This window comes from Melospiza georgiana, chromosome 4, assembly GCF_028018845.1.
Source record: "Melospiza georgiana isolate bMelGeo1 chromosome 4, bMelGeo1.pri, whole genome shotgun sequence".
Classification (NCBI taxonomy): Eukaryota; Metazoa; Chordata; class Aves; order Passeriformes; family Passerellidae; genus Melospiza; species Melospiza georgiana.
This window is the reverse complement of record NC_080433.1, coordinates 69156977-69179192: the sequence shown is the minus strand read 5'-3', so window position 1 is coordinate 69179192 and position 22216 is coordinate 69156977. Positions and strand designations below refer to the sequence as shown.

The following is a 22216-nucleotide window of genomic DNA, read 5'->3' as shown; positions in this document are numbered from 1 at the left end:
AGAAATAGGCAAAATATTTGTATACAAATAGTAGGAACATAGGTAAGAAAATGGACAAACTTTACCTACAAGATGTTTACACAGAGAACCTAGGGGTAACAAAAACCTATCAGAAACAATAACTGGAGCCAACTGAATAGGTTCTTCAGAAAGGAGGTAAATAGAGCTGGTAGCATTGCCTGAAAATACAAGATAATTTGTGATGAAACAAGTTATATCAATAAAACAAATTCTGTTTGGATCAAGCACTTCAAGCATGAAAAAGGTTGGGGGTTTTTCAGAATTAAAGCTTGTGGAAAATCCACAGGGTGTCAGATTTAATTCTGAAACATTATTGTAGAGACAAATGTAAAACAGAATCTGTCATTAAAAGATGTTGAAGCTCAGAAATTTCTTCACCAGTTACTAATCCAACTAAAGATAATGACAGTACAGATCTGGTTTTTGCTTTGAAATACATAAGTAACAAAATGGAACCTCTAATCAAACATTCAGGCACTGAGTCAATTAACATTACATGACAATAAGTAATGATCAGCAGACTTTAATAAGCAAAACCAGCTAGTTAAATATATTAAATATTATGGGAGTTCATGGTTTTTTCTGTGAAGATGTGGTGTAACTGTGTTGTATCTGACAACAGAGGACTAGGTTCAGACATCCAGGAAGTCCCCTCCAGACCCATTTTCCTAAATTTTTCAGTTAAATGCAAGAGCCTTAACTAAATCTGAGGTAACTTTAGGACAGTTTGACAAATTTGCTCGCTGTCAGTATTCTTTAAGATTCTTCAACTCAGTGCTGAATTTAGACATTGAAGATTCTGTTTTTGTGGCAGTGTAGATTTTTGAGAGGTAGGCCACGGTATCTGTTGTCTGCTGGGTGTCTATCAAACCTGCCAGTTCATCTAGAGATTCTGATTCAGATGCCTTCCCCACAGATCAGATCAGCCCTTCTGGGCTCCCTCATCCCTGAGCAGTCCCAAGTCAGATGAGGTTGGGTGGCATGAGTACAGTTTGTACAGGCTAGTGAGGAAGATGAAATTGGAGAGCGCCTGACAAAGAGGATGTTCACCCTGGAGAAGCCTCAGAAGGATTTTATCAATTTATCACATAAATACCTGTACAAAGAAGCTGGAGCCAGGTTCTTTCCAGTGGCAAGAAAAGAGGCAATGGGCAAACACTCAAACACAGAAGGTTCCCTTTGAATATCACAAAACGTTTTCTGCTGGGAGGATGATTGAGCACTGACACAGGTTGCCCATAGAAGATGTGAAGTCTACCCCCTTGGAGGCTTTCAAAAGCCACCTGGACATGACCCTGGGCAGCTGGTTCTAAGGGATTGTGATTGAGCAGGGTTTGGACACTCTGACCTCTAGAGATCCTGCCTAGCTCAATCAGCAAGCTGTAAGCAAGCTCCAGTCATTTTAGCAAATTTAATTCTAAAAGCCAGGCAAAGTTGATGCTTAATATAAATGTTCTGCATAACTTCAGAGATACCCACTCACTGTGAAACTGTGATTTCTGGAGGCAGACTATGGCTTGCTCAGAAAATCAGACAGGAGATATAAAGTGGATCACTATTATGCTTGTCCATATGCACCCATTATTATTAGAAGCAGCAGAAGAGAACAGGCAGAAAAGATGCTACAGGAACCTTTAAGGGAGGTTTCCTAAAGCAGACAGGTTTTGAACTTTGCATTAGCATGGCACCGGCTCTGTAATGCTCTTAACTTATCTCTCTCTTCCTACCCAATGCTTAGTACTTCTCTCTGTGTCAGCAATGAGGAACTCTCAGCCTGGAAAAATTAGTTAGGTTTGGAGAAAGTACAGCTGAGAGATTAATTTGAAGGGTTTCTGAAATTAACCCCTTTTTTACTCCTTCCTGGCTCCTGATCTGAAACTGTTTCTCCCCACTGCAGCCCCACTGTAGCTCCTTTCTTGGAGCTGAATTTAGTAACTCATGCCCTTGTGTTTATCACACTGTCCATTCTCCATGTGACAATACAGCAGGTGGGTCCCAAGCAGTCCCACTGTGACTGAGTTGGAGCTTCAGGATTTCCCCAGCCATGCTATCCATGTCATACCTCAGAAACAACAAAGAGCGTTAAAGGTATTGATTCAGGAAATGCTGAAGGATTTTCTGCTGGCCTGTGAGGGATAATGGAAGGTTGTTATTTGAAGAAGTTCTTACCCAAGATCTTCTAGTGCTCAGTTTTGCCTGTTTAGTGACTGGGGAAGGGGATACATACATATTTGGCGTGTATGTTTCCTGACTGCACTCCTTTTGCAAAAGCTAATTTCTTTTCACTACAGCTCTATATAATGTCCACTAGTTTATGTAATTTTCTGATATATTGAAACCATATTGATTTAAGTTTTATATCATAGCTAATCCTCTCCAAATACTTAAAGTGAGGGGCTGAAAACAGGCAATGATTTACTCGCCCAACACAAAAATTGCATTTTTCATTTTGCACTCTGCTAATGTATTGTAAGAGAGGATGAACAAACAGATTGGTCTCCTCCCACCACATAGATGCATTGCCAGCACTCAGGGAAATAAAGACTGCATGGATTAAAAAGTCTCAAGGTTACTATTAAAGCATAGTTACTGAAACAGCAGCATGCACTGAAGAGCTCTCAGCTCAACAGAAGCAGTCCTGAGCAATGTCAGCCTCACTGCTAACGTGGGAGCCAGGCATGAGAATGCAGGTAAGATCTTTCTATACCAGGGCATGAGCAAATCATAATGAATTGCAGCCATTGCCACAGTAATTTGTACGGTGCATATTTTCTTTTAAAATCTGACTTCTGAAAACGGCTTTATTTTCAGCTGCTTGAGACAAAAGCATTAGAGTTTTTTCAGCACTGCCTATGAAGTGACATTACTGTTTGTGCTTGTTTTGGAATCTATTTATGGTGCACATTTAAGAAAGCATTTGCAGCTCCTAAGGTTTATGTGTGTAATGCTCACAATCATTTAAACAAACTTCCTTAGCATTTTTTCCCTAGGCAGCCTCTGAAGAAATCTTCCTCTGAATCACAGTTTGTGCAGATGCAATTAATTACTGTCAGGCTGTTACACAGACTGATCATGTGGGAATTGACCATTTCATTTTCACATAGAAACAGCCTTTGCCTTTTGCTCTCACTTAGATACAGCCCTTGCATTGGCATCTTGATGATGCTCTTATCCTCTGTTTGCTGGATTAGATATTTTGATTGAAGTACTTGAAAGACATAATTACATAAATATACTTGAAGCAATTCCACCCAAACCACCTCATTCTCCCTAAGTCATTCTCATTTTATTGCAGAGTTTTCAAATACCTTTAAAAGGCTTTCTGTTGTGATGTGTAAATTTTTGAATTGTGTATCTTGTAGACATCTCATAGTATCCTGGTGATTAATAATAGGATAATAAGACATTCATCACTAAGAAAAATACTTTAACTTCTAGAGTTCTCTAATGAAATATCCTTTTCTTTTCCTATGAAGATGTAAACTTTTTTATGAAAGTGAAAACTGAATGTGGGTCATCAAACTATTCTGAATATTTTTTGCACTGATAACTCGTTTTTATTTTAATATGTGCCTTAACAGTACGTTAAAAATTATTTATGGCTATAAATATATAGATCTATTCTAACACCAGGAAGAATCTTGAACTTATTTCTGAGCATTTCAGTAACAGTAGATGGTTGGTGCATGGGCAATATGGGGACCCATAAATAGCCTGTTGACTTAAAGAATTCTGCTTCCATATGCTCAGACTGGTAGGTCTGCTATACATGGGACAAGATTTTGAAAGTAAAGGTCGTATCTTTAGCTGCTTAGGTGAAAATATTAAACTGATTTTCATATATTTGCCTAGATTTTTCTAATGTTAAGCTATTGAACCCACCAAAAAATTTTGTTGTGTCATTGTCCTTGAACCTTTTGGCTACAACAAAATGCCGTGAAACATCTCTATATTATGTAAGATAGATAGTTCATGCCTAGAATAGGAAAAGACAGTAGCAGTTCTGAATGGCTGATGGCAAGTAATCACATTTAACAGAAAAGTGTCAATATCATGATCAGTGCAAAAACTGTTTCCTTATGCACATGCATACACAGTCTTGAATTGCTATTCATTGATTCTGAAGTCCAGGAATACTTTTTTTTTTTTCTTTTATTCTTCACCAAGCATTGATTTTTCTTGACAACACAGTTTCCAAATAATCATTCATTTTACCTTATTAAAAAAGTAATCTATACAGACTGCACTGAAATAAGTTGGAAAAATAGGGAGGAAATGTCAGGAAAAAGTGAATGTCTGGATCCATCTAAATTTTCCATCTGTGAGCTTACAGAGAAAATAACTGGTATTGTCATTGCGTCTTTGTATTACATTTACTGCCAGACAAAATTTACTTTTTTGTCTCTCCTATATGAGTCAGTATGTTGGTTGAATTTATCATATTTCTTTTTTAGTAGGCTTCTATCTCATTTTTAAAAAAATGCACTGCATATACAGCAATTGAAGTTGTCTCATGTTGTCGCTGTTTGTTCTTCTCGTTCTAGGTGATGTGATTGTCTATATTAATGAAGTTTGTGTCCTTGGACATACTCACGCAGATGTAGTCAAACTCTTCCAGTCTGTTCCTATTGGTCAGAGTGTCAACTTGGTGCTATGTCGTGGATACCCTTTGCCCTTTGATCCTGAAGATCCTGCCAACAGCATGGTGCCACCCCTTGCAGTAATGGAGAGGCCTCCGGTAGTGGTAAATGGAAGACATAACTATGAAACTTATTTGGAATACATTTCTAGGACTTCTCAGTCTGTTCCAGACGTAACAGATCGACCACCACACTCCTTGCACTCCATTCCAGCAGATAGTCAGCTTGATAGCACATTCCCACCACCTGCCCATGATGATAATGTATCAATGGCTTCTTCTGGGGCCACCCAAGCTGAACTCATGACCTTAACCATTGTGAAAGGGGCCCAGGGCTTTGGCTTCACTATAGCAGACAGTCCTACAGGACAGAGGGTGAAGCAAATTCTAGACATTCAGGGATGTCCTGGTTTGTGTGAAGGTGACCTCATTGTTGAGATCAACCAGCAGAATGTACAGAACCTGAGCCATGCAGAAGTAGTGGATATACTTAAAGAATGTCCTGTTGGAAGTGAAACTTCTTTGATTATCCATAGAGGAGGTAAGTTTGGAAAGTCTGTACAATTACAAAAATGTGTGTAAAAGGTTCTAAACCATAAAGACATACATATACTCACTACATCCTTGTTTGCTAGATTGGAAATTAATTTCCATGTTGTGGGAAGTAACACCATTGGTTTTGGAAAAGTGTGTCTGTAATTAAGTATCCTAGGCAAAATCTTACAGTTTGTTGTACATTCCGTTATGTGTTTTGAGTGTCAATGGTCCCATCTCTGTATAAGGGTAAAGCTAGGCCAGTTCCAGACCTTTCACCCCATAATAGTTTGTGTGGTGTCTGCAGCAAACTCACGTAGTCCCAAAGCAGTGCTGCAAGCTTTAGATATAGTTGTATGTATTGATTCATTAATGTAGATCAAACTCAGAGCAATTTATTTGCCCTTTACAAGGTTACTGGTTTTCCTAAGCCACTTTGCCTCCATTCATTGTAAAAATTTTGTACAACAGTAGTTGGGGTTATTTTCTTTCCTGGTAACAGAGATCCATGGTATCTATTTCTCTGATTTTAAAAAAATAGCTTTTAGCAACTTGTTTTTTCTCACCAGCCTGACACAGTAAGTTTGAATGTTCACCATTGGAAGGGGAGAGTGAAGACATCCATAAAGAAGCAATAAGAACAGAAAAAGAGTTAAAAACTTGACAGAGATTTCATAGCTTTTGTTATTTTAGCCAAACAAAATTTCTTTGGTGGTTTGAGGTGAGCATCCATCCTAACTTATTATTACCTGAAGTAAATAATGATTGAATTTTTTTAATTAAAAATCTTTTTTTTCTCTAAAGGCATTCATATGTCACTTAATGTACATTAATCTGTGCTTCAAAAGAAAAAGAGAAGGATCCTATGCTCAAAGATGCAAAAATACTAACTACTTTCCTTCTGAAGAATAGAAATTGGGAAGTGAAGCTTTAGTGTTTGCATATGCCAAATGTTTATCATTACAATACCTAAAAATCCTTAGAATAAGGAATATAGTAACATTATATCAAACTGCAGAAGTAACAAACATAAGGTGATTATAGGAGATCTATAGCCACATAGTCAATAATGGCACATAGTCAATAAAGTATTTTTCAGGTATATATATATATATATAAAAGAATGATTTTCAAGAGACAGAATGTGATATTTCCTTGGAATGAAACCAAATTAGGATGATAATTAAATTAGACTCACTGTAGTATATGGACTTGAAGAAAGTTAATTGTTGTATTCATTGGTATTAAATCTTGTCCTTAATGGCCATTAAGAATCTTGAACAATAGAGTAAGCAATATTTTTTTATTAAGTTGATAAATTAGGGAGCATTTCATAGCCAAAAAAGAGCATCAGGATGATTAGGAGTGTTAGTGTAAACCCTAAAAGGTGGAATTTTATTTTGAAAAAGGCAGGATAATCACCCTCTAGAGGAAAACAATTTAGAACACCAGTCTTCAGAGAGAAGTGGAGTGTGAAATCCAGCATGCTGAACAAGCCTAAGTAATAACAGACAACAAAATAGGTATTTCAGCAATCAGTGTAGGACAGTAGCAAAAAAAAACCTGAATCAGCCACATACCCAAGCCCTAGAGGATAATTGCTCTCTCTGAGGAGAATTTTCTTCGTAGATCATTGATTCACGATCAAAACATGATAGGTGAACATTGATCAACATGATGGTTTAACAAGTTCTGGTACATTAACCGAGCTGTGGTTATTTCCTGCACGTGGCTGTGGCAGGTGGGAGATGCTGCACTGAGCTCAGCGCTCGACAAAGGCACTGAGAGTTTGCAGCCTCTGCAAACAACGGCCAAACAAGGCCAAACACTGAGGTGCAGCTCCTTCCCCTGTCTCAGGGACACATCCTAGCTCCAAATGCAGTAGCATTTAACCCTCTGCTGCTGGGGCAGGAAGTGGTTGGATGCTTTAGAGAAAGCAAGGTAGAGAAAGAGAGCGTGTTTTGTTCGTGGTAGAACAATTACCAAGACTAAAGCAAATGTTTGGAAATACTGCAGTGTCATTAAACTTGATGGGATGATACAGAACATATGTGACTTTACTATCATAAATTTTTGTATATCAGAAATACTGAGTATAACTCAAGATTGTGAGACTACAAAATTAAAATTTTAAAAAAGCTCACTTTTTTGCACGATTCAAAAGAACTGGAAAAAAATAGTGTATGAATCAAACCTACTCTACCTAAGAGATGGCTAAATCATATCTTAACACAAATATGAGAACTGTTTTAAGATGAAAACCAGGGGTTTGTTTCTTTTTTATTCATCTATTCATAGGAAAAGGGAATTTATGTGACTAACTACACACCCAGAATGCAGATTGTTATGTCTATGTTGGTCATCATGTCTCCTTTTATAGTCCCTGTGCAGAAATGGACTTTTCTATGATGTAATTCATGTAATTCCACTGTAGATGTTTCAAATAAGTCAGGTATATCTAAGTATATCTTAAAACTACATTTGCTGCTTGACTGATTGTAAAGGGAGTAGGGGATGACTGATTCAGGTGTATGTGTCTATCCCACATGTTATGAATAATAAACAGGTGGTATGATTTGGTCATGTGAGATAATCTAAATACAAAACCAAATACTTAAAGAAACTTCCTTTGACCCAAATATTTAGCCAGTGACATCAGTAAATCAAGGCATACTTTCTCATTACTTATGGATCCAAGTTTTAGTTTATTATCTTTATGTGTAATGAACTTGAATTATGCCATCCTTTTCCACCATTACCTATGCATCCTGTCTTTAATGTCTCATTTTTAAGATTAAGACCAAAGGGCTGTTCCTGCCTGTGGAGGAAGGCTGTGTTTTGCATAGGTTTTTGTGTTGCCTTGCAATGTTTCTGTCTGTGATGTGAATATGGCCTGACCGGACACCTAATTGTGGCATTAGGTATGCCACAAATCCATTTCTGTAAGTGACTTAATTTCTCTCTCATCCAGCCATCTTATCTACATTGCAGACAAGAAACAGATTGAAATTGGCTGAGATTTATTCTCACTATAGGAAGTAGTATTTCACACTGGAAAAAATAATCCCTTGGATGCACACAGTATGCATGCTACAGCATTTTAAAAACCATTGTCCCACAAGCTTAAAAGGTCAGCAGCCAGAGTATGCAGGAGAAGAAAAGGTCTGCATGTCTCAAAACAGTACTCAAATTTGAAGAGGCCAATAAAATCTCTCTCACCATCACCAAACAGAGACTTGTCATGGGGTACAATCCAGCTGGAGCAAGTCCCACAGCTCAGTCAACTCATTTTAAGATTTCTGAAGCAGAAGTAGCAATCTATCTGCTACAAAAACAATATGGTAATGGAAATAATACACTTCTCTATCAAAGGAAAGAATCTCTCTAGCACTGGCTAGGCCTCTTACTGTCTTTTTCTGGTTTATTGGAAAAGTTCTTTGCTAAGTAGATGCACCATAATAGTTCGGTATCTTTACATCTGTTTTTGCTGAACAGCCATATTGTTTCCATGGATTACTATGAGCTGACAGAGGTGTTTGCACTGAAAAACAAAAACTAAAATCAGTGGAAAAGTTAGTGGAAAAGTGTTAACAAAAACAAAAAAAAAAAAAAAGGAAAAAATTATTATAAATGAAAGAAAATAACACCCGAAGATATTTACTCCTTTCCAGATTTGCTTCAGGCTTTACACTTTATCGTCAGCTTCTGCAGTAGATTTCATTGAGTATAGGCTGCTGAAATAGTGTGGAAGAGCTCTTGAAAATCAGTTTTTCTGAATGTAGATCATAAATTCTGAATTAGTCCAGTGCTACAGAAAAATAGCACTTAGTGGTTAAAGTGGTATGTAGCAAATTTATGTGGAGCAAAATATTCAGTAATGAGGACTTCAAAAACTAGGTTTGGCATGTTCTACTAATTGAACTATCCGTGTATTTGACATATGCCGCCTCATTTGGAAAGTACTTTTGAAATATATGGACCTATAAACAGCAGCCCAGCTCCAGAAGTGTTCCTGTCTAAAAAAGAACTGATAGATTCAAATCTAGATCCATCAAGACTATGTCTGAAATGCTGTTGTTAAGGAAACCTGCAGACAAGCCAGGACTGATTCATGCAGTTATGGCAACTCATAGCAAGTGCTGAGAGTGAAACATTAAATGCAAAAAGTGGGAGGCTGACAAAATTCCTACATCAGATGGCTATTTTGTAAGCATGGAATCAGAAAATGGTATAATCCAAACTGGCTGTGAGAAAGTGAGAATGTTGGTATGAAACTGAGCCAGAGAAGTGACACACTGTGGACGCTGTTTAATTGTTAGCCCAGTCCTGGTGTGGGACTGGACTGACAGCAGCCAGTGTCACCGTGGCATGGCATGGGAAACAGTGAGAGCCACATGCAATGCACAGCCAAGGTGAGTAGGGAGAATTTAACTACGTGCTTGTCAATTGTGTGAATAAAAGGAAGGCAAATTAGCTTTCTCAGATATTGTATACATCTTACTTGAAATGTGTAACTCCTTAAAACCACTAACAGATACTAGTACATCGCATGCAGCATCAGCAATTTCAAAAACAGGCAGAAATTTCACCAAAAAAAGTCTCTGAAAATTCTAGTGAAAAACACTAACCCCTCAAAATAAGCAGACTTCAGTGGGAGAAACCCTCCATCCTCAGTACCCTTTCCATGGACTTATTTCAAATTTTCCAGTTTTGCCCTTTTCCCATAGAGGTTTGCTGGTTTTTTGGTTTTTGTTTTTTGGTTTTGGTTTTTGTTTCTTTGTTTTGGGTTGTTTTTTTGGCCAGGATTGCTGTGTGTTTCAGTTCCTCTGGTCAGGAAAGCTCATGCTTCTTTATCCCAGGTTGTTGCCTTTTAGGAAAGCTGCACAAGCTGAGGCAGCACTAGTCTGGCCCAGGAAATTCTGATCTCTGTTCCATGACCTCAGCCCACTGCTGAGGTCTCTGTGGCTTTTATTCTTATTCTGCAGTTCTTCATACAAAATACTAAGAGTACCTGTTGCAAACTGGAGACCCTGTATGTCATGGCATGCTCATCCCCAGTTCAGGACTTTCTAGTCAACAGTCCTGAGGATTTAAAGAAATTCAACTCTTGGAAGTATGATGTAGGTTTTTGATTTGGGACTTACAGAGTTTTTCCATCATCCTACTGTCTCTACTGTTTTACATCCCTCAGTCAATGGAAAAATTTTCCTTTCCAGTCACTTCCTAAAGGAACCCAGTCTTGGTTTATTTGCATCCTATGGGTACTCTAAATCAACAGCAGTCTATTCATACTTGTCGTGTCCATAAAGTTCTGCTTCTTTTATTGTTTCTGAGAGGAGATTTTGGGACAGACAAGGTCTCACATCTCTTCCTGTTTCCTGGTATACTTTCTCCTCTCCAGATGCTTACTTCAACTGTATATCTGCTCCTGATCCATTTCCTCCTATTTGCTGGAAGCAGTCTAATGTTGAGAGGAATATTTGGCAATATCTGCATTTTAGCCCTCCTGTGTTCTTAAATGTCACATGTATTTCTTGTTTGTGAGCTTAAGGGACATTTTATCACACAAAGGGAATGTGCACATGAACTCAGCAGTGAACCACTGACCAATTTGAAGTGAACCACATGACCATTGATACCTAGAAATTGGAGACATCAATGCCTTCTGTTGAGCATGCTGCTGACAGCATCCTCTTAAAATTTTCTCTTTCCAATTTGCCACACCATTTTTGCCTTGCCATCCCTCTAAGTGCTCTGTTGTTCCTGGATCCATCTGCTTTAAAAAGTATGGAAAACAAAGGTTCATAGCTGACCTTTTGCCTTTCCATCTCAAAATTAGGAGTTTTTATGGTATCATAAGCTCAACAGTTTCCTCAGCTTGATTTCTCTGTAAACATATTCTTCTCATGTTGGCTTTTGAGTTGTTTCCCTTTTTTTTGTGCTCATTTTTGTTGCTATTTTAGCTACTGAAGCCAAAAACATTTAATGATCAAAAATACTGTGAGTCATGCTATATTGTCCACTTTACTGACTTTTCTGTTAGAGATAATGTTGCCCTTTTCCCAGCCATGGACACTTGCCCCTTCCTACCTTCCCTACATAGAAATCAGAATTATCTGCAAATTTTTTTCTTAACAGCCTTGTGAGAAGGACAATTGTCTTTCCTTTGTTAATTCCCAAAATAAAATTTCTGAAAGATTATTAGAAAATACCGTTGACATGCAACAAAAAAAAACCCCTGCTGCTAAATTATCAAAAATTCCTGAAGCACTGCTTTCCTGACACATTTTTACAAGATATGTCTCACCTTGCAGAGTATCATATTTTTAACTGTGAGAAATATACTCTCCTAGCAACCTTTCAATTATTTGAATCCTTTTTGCCCTACACCTTGAGACTGTTTTATACTTTATATTCACTTGAAATACTTCTTGTTGCAACTATCTGGTACAAAATTTATTTCAATAAATATTACACATTATAGCAGGTAAAAAAAATAAATTACTTATAGAGCCTTGTTTATGAAGGGATTCAATCTAAATCTTTTTACTGAGAGAAGTTGTAACCTTACAGTAACCCAGGGAATGAGAAATTTGGACAGGAGGAGTTAGGGCAGGAGACCAGTTATCCTAAAATTTGCACTAATGAAACTTTCATATCTTTTCTTGTGTAGCTCTGATTAGCTGTGAAACAGTGTGCAGTGCTTCCATATTTCTGAATAAAAGATAAAGAAACCATAGACATCCTTAATGAATATGGATTCCTGGAAAAATAGACATTAATAATAGTTAGTAGCTGTTACACTGTATTACTAGAAGTAGTACTAATTGCATTGCATTTCAAAGTGGTAGTGCTATGGTTTTGTTGCTTCTTTCTTATTAATCTTTGTGCACTGTGTGGTACATTTGTGGATAATTTTGCAAAGCATTAGGTAAACTCTTTTTACATATACTACACAGAAGGTTTTTAATGGCTCTTAGAAAGCATTTTGTTTCAAAAGTGCTTTTATCACTGGTGAAACTGTTTTCTAATGAAGGCTTATATGGGCTGTGTGAAATTTGAACAGTGCTTCTATTAAAACTTGGGGACATTTTTCCTAGGGATGTGTGTGCCTAACTCTTGCTGACATTGGGAGGAATTGGTTTGCACACTGGAGAAATAAGTCCCTGCAGAAAACCTTTTAGCAAAAAGAAACACAAGAGTGTAGGCATGTATTGTCATCATTGCATGCCACAAGAGGTAACTACCATTGCTCCAGTGGCTATTCTGCCATTAAATTCTTACACCCAAGAGGCTACAAACAGTGAGCAGTCAGACATTAGAGTTACAAAGAGACCTACTGTGCACACAGGATCTGTGCAGAGCTGCAGGAACTCTGCCTTCAGAGCAGGCAATTGCTCTTGAGGAGTGCAGGGCACATTTCTGTGTGCCAGCTACAGCCCTCATCACTCTGGAACCCAAGAGCTCCACTGGCAGGACTGCAGACTGGTTTCAGTCTTACTGGTGTTACTTAATGAATTCACACAAATTGAAGAACAGTTTGTTTGAGAAAACAGACTTTTTGGCTTGCCTACCTTAGAATCTGGCCAGGCCAGAGAAGTTTCTTCTCTGCACTTGCAAGCAGTATTATGAGAAAACTTAATGGTATTATCTTGGACTGTGCATCTCAGTGAAAGATTACATCTTTTAAAGCCAAATAACTCCCAAGCATGGTACATGGGAGAGCCTACTGCAATGCTGAGGGATGAAGAAACATTGGGTTTTTTCCCCAGTCACCCCTAGTCTAGTTTCTAAGAGAATCTCACCTTCTTCAGAGGAGATTTGGGAGATCTCAGCCTAAGGATGGAGAACTACAGAGCTGGACTCTAAAAAAGTACCAAACAACCTGTGCTTGTGTACTGAGGCATGTCTAAAGTTTAGTCTAAATGTGTTGAACAATGTTTTTGTTGGTTCAGTACAATGTAATGTCCTATTAAACAGCATTTGTTGGGCTTCCAAATCTGTTGTCAAAGTACATTGTGTAGATGTTGTGATGTGGTGATTTGTAAAATAGTGCAATATTTTATAGTAATAAAGTAAGCTAATACACTATGAAACAAGTGACTACATTATCTATTGTGCTACAGACTTGAGACACAGCGCTGGGGAGATGGGAAGGTGTGCTGTTGAGGCACTTCCTAAGCCACAAAATTCTCTTGGCCCCTATGGTTTGCATATCCAGTAAAAATGCAGAAACTAAATTAGTCTTCTAAATGAGGTATTAATCCCTGTACAATTCTTTGAGCAGTTTTCATTTACATTCTTAAAAAGGGAAGGAAGGCTTTAACAATGGCTATGCTTGCCCTCTGTGATTCATGCTCAACATTTTTTTTTAAATTTTGTTATAAACCAAGATTATAACATTTAATAAATACAACACTGACTTCTCAGGAAACCTTTGGCTGACTCATAATTCAAACTCAATCAAAACCAGCACCAGGATTCATACCGTTTTGTTTTGTCACCTTCAGTTTACAGTTTTAAAAAAGTACATGGAAGCCAAAGCTGCCAGGCACGAATTCTGGAAGTTGACTCCCAAGTATGTCCAAACAGATTTCTAAAGGAAATAAATTGCTTTCCAAAGCCAAATTTTTCATAAGTTGGGACCGTATTTCAGCACAGAAGAAACTGTGCAGTGTTCCTGTTTGGTAAATGAGAGAAATATTGACTTTCATTTCTTTGTTACCTTTTAATACCATAAGCTAAAAGAAAGCAAGCTTTCTTTACACACATTCCCAGGCTCACCTTCTTTTTAATGTGTGTTTCACATTGATGCAAATTATAGTCAATGGACTTACTAGAATATTTTTTCTATAATTTAAGCATTTTTAATTGCATTTCATGTGTTCTAGATCGAACACTTCTAAAAATTCTCAGATAATTAGAAAAATACTCTCTAGGCATGAATACAAGCACAGATACAAAATATTTGAATGAGAAAATATTTTCAGCATCTTTACATCCATTCTATCAATTAATTTCCATTTCTATAATTAGGGTTTTTTCATAGCAGAAAATTTAATAATGTTTTAATTTGATAAATGATGATGATGATGATAGTAATAATGGTAGTAATAATATTAACAGTAATGCCATTTTCTTAAAGAATTTTTTTTAATGATTAAGCAATACTTCAGGGATTTTTTGACATCGTAGAAAAGGTTTGCTAATTATGGGAATACCACAGTATTATCTATATTTTAATAGTTTCACTAAATTCACTCATCAATATAAAGCCAATATCTTTTTCTTACAGCCCCTGCATAACTTCCGTATTTTAACTTGTTGTCAATAAATTTGATTATTTTAGGCATCTGGGGCCAAGCAGTGCCTCTCTACTGCAATTTAAACACAATCATATCTCTGAAGTACAGCAAAAGACGCCTTAAGCTGTTCCTTAAGGGGGAAAAAAGAAAGACCAGTTGAGGAACTGTAAACATGATCCTAGTGGGGTAATGTACCAGAAGACCCAGATTCTCTTTTGCATCACTCTTAAGCCTCACATAATTTAACATCTTGTGTTCTCTGGAATAAGTATGAGGAAGTACTTAGTTAAAATAGAAAGATTCTGGCAGATGACTCAGTTGTTTAGCTGAAATGTAGGAAGATTGCATTGATGGAAGGCCCTAGAGCAGTCCAGAGAGAATTCTGGGAAAAGTCCACAGGGTTTTGATCTGTGGCCAGTGAGAGCCAACAAATGTGGCAGAGTCAAAGATGGTCATCTCCATCCAGGTTCTGCCATTCCTCACTAGCTGTTCCCATGTTTTACCCAGTCCTTCCTCAGTCTGCATGTTTACTGCTTGTCGTTCTGGCTCCATTTTCCCTTGTTTGGCAATTCAGGGAAGCTGCCATTCTTGAATGTCAGCCCAGCCTTTGAACTTAGCCTTGCTTTGAGCAAGAGGTTGGCCTAGCTGAGCTCCAACTGTCCCTTCCAGTATAAACACTTGGAATATTCCATGGTTCTCCATACTTCTCATATTTAGGCCAAGGGTGCTAAAAGGGAGGGTCTCTGATTGAACAAATAATCAGCTGGATAATTTTAAACTTCTTCCACAGTACTTCTCAGAGAGAAAGAGAAGCTTTTTAATCTTCTCTCTTTATTGCACCACACTGAATATATATTTCTTTGCATATGAGATTTATTTAAAAGTCAATGCAAGCAGGAAGAATGGTGACATGCTTTTTGATTTCAGCTTGCCAGATGTGTTCCTTGAGATTAAATAAACAACAAATTATTCTTCCACTGTAATTGAAAAATAATGTAGTATTTATTTACTTTTTTTGTAGCATCTCTGAGAGATCTCAGTGGCTTGTGGGGTTGGCTCTAAAATAGAAACATTTGGAGAGTCTGACGTAGCTAATATTCACTGCATGACCACCAACTGCAATGATTATTTCTACTAAAGTTAATCTTGATTAAGCAAGAGGTTTCTCTTGTAATTTTTTCATTGCATATCAGACTTTTAACTTTATCAAGTTCTTTATCCCAATACCATCACATTAGGATGTGTTGTACTAAAAGAAGAACCATCTAAATACAGCTTCAGTCAATAGGGTCTTTTTTAACCATTCATCTCATAGTGATTAATTGATTCTATGTTTTTTCACATGTCCCTAAAGGCAGATAAGCTGAAAATCTTTTACGCGCAACATCCTTCAGCCTGTCTTCCCAGTCTTTCCTTGCAACACATAATGCCACATTCTCCTCAGCACTTGTTATCAGAGATCCTGTGTAGGCAGCTGCGGTGAATCCTTCCTCATCTGCTCTGGGCAGCAAGCAGGGACGCTTCGTGGTGAGGGAAACAGGCATCTCTATGGTGCCATGCAGCTTCTGTAAACATCTAAAGTAGCAGAAATCAATAGTGTTCTAAAAGAACCTATTCTTCCCTGCTGATTGTTAAAGTTTTTAAAACTCACCTACCAATATTTCAAATTTAAATTTCTACTCACTTTTGGCCAGATGAATCCCAACTTAACTGTAAAACAGTTCGATTTCTAGTCTACATGAGTCAAAATATTTACCCCTACAGCCAGTGGTGGAAAACTGCCAGTGGTGGAAAATGACTTAAATAATTTTATTCAGTCACTGTATAGGCAGATTGTTCTCTGGGTTTGCCTGTTATGCTCACAGATTGGAGGGAAGTCTGGATGGGAGCCTTAGGTTAACTGACAAGTTCATCTGACAAGCCAGATGAACAAGGGTGCATGGGATGAGTCCTGCCCACACACCACAGGCAAGCATAAGTAATAATCAAAGTTATTAAAAACCCCTGCATTATCACAAAAGCTGAAAGCTATCTCCTGAAGTAAGGCTAAATCTGGAATCCCATTCATGCTACTATAGCAAACAGTCTAGATTTCTTTATAAAAGTGAAGTTAGAAATGTACAGTACATAAAATATTTTGTATTAAATATATATTAATATATTTATTAATACTTAAAGTTGTATTATAAAATTTAATTGGTTTTACATAATGGACTTTTGTAATTCTTTACATGCAACAACTCCCCTCCTTACCTAAAAATGGAAACAAGTAAAATTATAATGGCTTACATTGGATTGGAAGATTGCTTCACTTATCAATCTTGCAACCTAATTATAAGTAGAAAATCAGTGACAGAATTTATTTTTAATGAACTATCTCTAGGAAAAGTTCTTGCCTTCTGACTAAATGCACTTGCTTTGAAAGTCCTATAAAAAACATAAAGTCAATACTGGTAAATTTTGCAGCTGGCAGGGAGTTTGGTCCATGTCATGGAGCAGATAAGACCTTACTGATAGAGAGCAATGTGGAATGCTTAATAAACTAAGTATCAGCAAACGGGAAGTGTTTTTATCCATTCATTGCAAATTAATTCTTGAGAGTAAGGAATGCAACCCAAACTTGTAAAAGTGCTTTTGAATGATTATGTATAATCACCTGAGCACAACATCACAATGAAAAAAAGGCAGATTCAGCAAAACTTCTTAAAACTAAAGGGTTTGTTTATATTTTTCTTAGTAAGATGCCATTGGTAAACTATTTTATTGCACTTATTTTTAATGTTAAGAAGATCAATGAGGTCCTGTTCCAGATTCTTTCCCTGCTTCTTCATACTTCTTCCATCTTATTTTTCCATTTTTTTTCCTATTTGCTTCAAAGTTACTATGTGACACTTCCATATGCTATGCAAAGCATCTTGTAGATGTCTTATCTTTTACTAAAGTTTTTTTTGGGGGGTATTTTTTACCTGAAATATGGGATTTCTATAGTATTTTCCATGCAGTTCTTCATTAGCAAAAGTAATGGCTGATTCAGTTGTCCATGTACAAGGAAGATGAAAAGATGTTTCCTTACTACCTAACTCCTATAATAGATCTCATTTCCCGTGGAGACAACTAGGCATGTAATTTCAGGATTTATTTCCTATGAGGAATCTTGCAAGGTGTTGTTCATTAAAAGCTTGTAAAAATTAAAGAAAAGGACTTTGCTTGGGAAAAGCAGTCTAAAACAGATCTGAAAGGATAGAAATCAGCTAGTGAAGAGTTAGACATTCAGAAAAGATGTTTTGGATCATATAAAGAGTACTGGTAGGATCCGTGTTGTCTGGGGCTCCTTTATGCAGCAGGTAGGAGGCACATCTGACCTACAGCTTTCAGGGTATTAGACTCTGTTAGCTATAAAACTGCTCCAGAGACATTTGTGGTTACCACGAGTAAATATTTACCCAAAACAGCTGCAGCCATCTTCTGTGCCAAATAGACCACAGCAGTCTGATGGAGAGACCTCTTTGGTTTCTTCCAAATGTGTAGGCTGTCCTTGTTCCTCTCAGAAGTGCTTGAGTTGGCCAGGTCCTTCCTGAGGTCCTGGAGACTTTTCCAGTGGCTGTGGCTTCTGAGCAAGTGGAAGGAGGGTCAGGGAGATCTACAGCCCAATCCAGCAACCTGCTGAGAGAGCAAAGCACAGATGGAATGGGATGAAGATCTGGGGACTAGCAGGGACTATACAGAGCTTTTTACATCTCAGGGAGCCATTGATTTCATGGAAAGAAGGACCTCTAATGTAGGGACATCGTGAGCAGGGCAAGCTGTTCCAAACTTTCTTTGGTTTCTATGTTCTCCAGTCAATGATTCTACATCTTCCCTATTTTAAAATATATGTGGTTTATTTCTATTGTGATAAAGCTCAGTGGTTTGGGTTTTTGTTTGGTTATATGTATAATCAAGCCTTTGGAGCTGTTATAAGAAGGAGTCTAGACAGGTCTAGATAAAATATTTGGCCAGCCTGGATTCAAGCTTATGTGGGAAGAAAACACCAAATCAAAACCTGCTATACTGCCACAAAATAGAAAGTAATTTCTTCACCAATTTGGTATATCCTTTACATTGCAGATTAAACACTTGATTTCTGGAACTAAAAACTGCAGCTGCTTTTTCTTCTGAACTGATAATCATTTCTATGACTATTTAATTGTGAGTTAGTAATGAAGAAACAAAATCACACAGAAATTCTAGGGATTTCAGAGAGTTTTACAGAGAAGGAAAGTTCTACTGCACCAGTTCTACAATTTGGGGTGACAAAGGCAAAAAAAATATGCATTATTATAATTATGAAGTCAGAATCAAAGAGACTGAAAATGAAATATATTTCTATCACTTTCTCTTTTGCAACTTGAAGCTATGAAATTTATATTTGTCAAAAAACACAGACATCAAAGAAATAAAAAAGAAATAACAGTGGTTTAGAATACAATATAATAAATAAGAAAATAATAATTTTGTGTATTGAAAAAAATGTTGCAAATTTAAAAAAATTTAGGAAAGAAAAATTAATGCCTCAAATTTTGCAGGTGGAGGACCAGGCCTAGTCTCTAGAGAGTAAATATTATTTCTGAAGTACCCAAAAGCTTTATCATTTTTTGCCTCTCTTGTCTGAAAGATAAAGAATTGCAGTGTAACAACATATATACTTTTGTCACTAAATTTGAGTGCATTTATTGCAGATTACTGGTGTAGAATTTCAACTGAGTTACATTTCTAACTTGCTTCTGCTAGGAAAAGGAGGAATAAAATTCATGACTTGTGTTTCTACAGAGCTACCCATTTTTTATTCATTAATATGTGATAGCTACTTGCACACTGGTTTGGTTTTTTTCTATTTGCCTCAGCAGTAAATAAACTTTACCAGATTAAGGAGAATTATGGGTATTTGCCATGTGTCCCATTTGAGGTCTCTTTGTATGGCAGAACATACAAGTTCCAGAACATTCTTCAGAGAAAAAATTGTTCTGTGGAGAATCTGAAAACAACGGTTGTTCTGTTTTCTCTTGCAAAATAATTTTTTTTTCAAACTGCAGCAATTATTTCTGAATTACTAACTTCTGAGTAGATGGAAACTTTTTTTTAATTAGAATGGATTTGTAATTTGTTTCCTCTATCCAATGAGTCCTAAAGCTTTTAAAAAACTCACCAAAGAGAACATCACTGAGAAGTAGAGCAACTTAATCTAGAACTGTCAGTTGCCTGATAGAGCAAAAACTTTTTGATGGTATGGAGAGCAAAAGCCTTCTAATAACAGGGTGAATTACTTCAGGCTCTGTGTTATGATGGACATCTAATATTTAGTGCTTGCTAAATATTAGATGATCCTTCTAAATGTTAGATGGTCACTAAGTATTTTGTCTAGAACCTAAATAGAAATTTCATCTGAGATCTGATTTATTCTGTTATTTTACCCATCAATACATTCTGGAAATGCAGCTGCTTTTCACAGAAATGGCATTAGAGAATTACCATTAATCAATGAAAACTCCCTTTGATAAAAGGCTCTAATTTGAATTAACATTCTCCTTCCCTTTGCTCTGAAGTGGACCCTTTGTTGTTGGTCCCTGTTTCATGAAATATACTCTTTAAGTTAGCCTGTTAGAGTTGAAAAGTATAATTTTTTTAAAAAAGAACACCAGAGGTAAATTTCCTCTACAAACTATTTCCTATCCTATCAGATTGGAATTATACACCAGTAAACCTGTAGGGTGGCTGGGTAAAGAGCATACAGATCTACCTTTAGTGTCATTTTATTTATCTGTTATTTGGAGAAATCCCAGGAGAAATTATCATGACCATCACAGATTAATTGTGCTGTTCATCCAGATTCCTTCAGCCTGCTATGTTCTTCAGGCATAAATTCAGTTTTTTACTTGTGATCATACTGATACTGAGGTATGAGGGTAGATTAAGGAAGAAGATGGTTTATGGATCCAAATACTTCATCCAAGTTTGTTTTCTTACGCCGTCAGTTCTGATTTTAAATAAGGAGGGACATCCATGCAATGTACCCTAGCATGTCTTTCTAAAAATGGTAATTTTTAAGGTCCACAAAGTGCTTCACGCTTGTCAGCACCATAATCTCCTCTGTTTAACTTGTCATGTTTATGTACTGTTCCAATTTTCTCAGCATTGAGGGGTTTATTTTCCATTATGTTGGACATGTCATCTAACTCAAGTCTGAAACCAATTTGTGTTCCTCTGAGAGACACAGCAATGTCACAGGCAAAAAAAAAAAAATATTCACAGTTTTTCTTCCTTTTCCTTGTAATACATTCATTTAATGCTTATCACTTCCCAACTATCTTGTCAGGGTCCTTTTTAAGCATCATTTTTTAGTGTTCTGTTCATTAACTTTTCAAAGTCCTACGCAGGACTACATGTGACCAGCACATAATCTAAACATCATAAAATTCACATCAATACTGTTCCTCTCTCATTAGACTTCAGGACACAGCTGCTCTTTATGTTAATTGCTCGACTCCAAACTTTCAGGAATTCGTAAAAAATTGACATTTCTTAACAGGTTTTTTTGCAAGCCAGGTCATCTTGATCAATTTATCATTCTTTATACTCTTCAGTGTTCTATACTGCAATAATGTCATGCCCATCAATCATTATTACTCTCTCATTTTTTTTCTTTCAGGCTTCTGTGGTCTTATGCTAAACCACCTGATCTTCATGTCATTTTAACTAGTATAATTTAAATCACTGAAATGATCAGAAAGGCTTTTACTAATTCAGTTTTGTTCTTCTTGATAAATAAGTTGTATACTGAGAATTACCTCCTGAGTGGGAATGTGAAAGCAAAGACATTTGTCTCTACTAGGTACATGTCAGAGTGGACAATATCAAATCTTCAGTGCAAAGTGTCTTACCTGGAGGTTCAACCAGGGAACTGCAAATTTAGAACTTCTCTGTTCTTTTCACAGTTTTGTTACCCTTTGTACATGGGCCTTCCATTAACATCCCTTGCCAAATATTGTGCATTTCAACACTAAATGCTGTATTTTCACATCTAAGAGTTAATCGTGTAAACTTTGGTCTTGTGATAAGTTTTTCTTCTCAGTTTGTCTTCTCTTTCACAGTCTCCAGCTGTTGTCAATCTTTCTGTTCTACCTGAATCCCTGTAGCCAGGAATAAGCTCATCTGTCAAGCTGGTGTGAAGGAGTGGGAAATTGGAAATTAATTATTCCTTTGAATAACATCTGGATCCAAAGCATCAAATAATCATGCTATTGCTTATCCCCAGCTTTCACCACTGTGGCCAAGTGGCATGATTACCTTTTTATTATGTTGCCATTGGGTGTTTGTCATTCCACCATGTGGTATGAAAATGAGTTGATTATGGTTAACACACCTGAGCTCCTGACACTACCCATTTCCACTGAACAGATTTCAAAAGAAAATTAATGACATTTAGAACCATGCAGACAGCCTGATGCCTATTAAACTCTAAATACTGAAGTTACTACTGTGTAATTTAATAATGACAAGCAGTCAAAGGAGACCAGGAGGTTCTCTAAGTCTCTGTAATTACACTTATTTGTTGCTTTATGGTGAACTTCTGTCCAGTGCTCCCAAATCTCAGAGAAATCAGGAGGAGGGAGACTCTGAGCTCATTAGCAACATCCAGGGCCATCTGAAATGCACTGGCATACCAAGAAATCTTCACTGG

At 37.0% G+C, this 22216-nt stretch overlaps 1 protein-coding gene across 12 annotated transcripts in view; it reads left to right on the top strand.

The window, feature by feature from the left end:
- MAGI2 (membrane associated guanylate kinase, WW and PDZ domain containing 2) overlaps positions 1 to 22216 on the top strand; it is a 701395-nt gene that overhangs the window by 574313 nt on the left and 104866 nt on the right. For 11 of the 12 annotated variants that reach the window (XM_058021981.1, XM_058021983.1, XM_058021982.1 and 8 more), the window contains one exon: positions 4566 to 5201. The exons of the other annotated variant lie outside the window; for it this stretch is intronic. In XM_058021981.1, coding sequence (XP_057877964.1) covers positions 4566 to 5201 — 636 coding nt within the window. The remainder of the gene's footprint in view (positions 1 to 4565; positions 5202 to 22216) is intronic. 12 annotated transcript variants of the gene reach the window in all.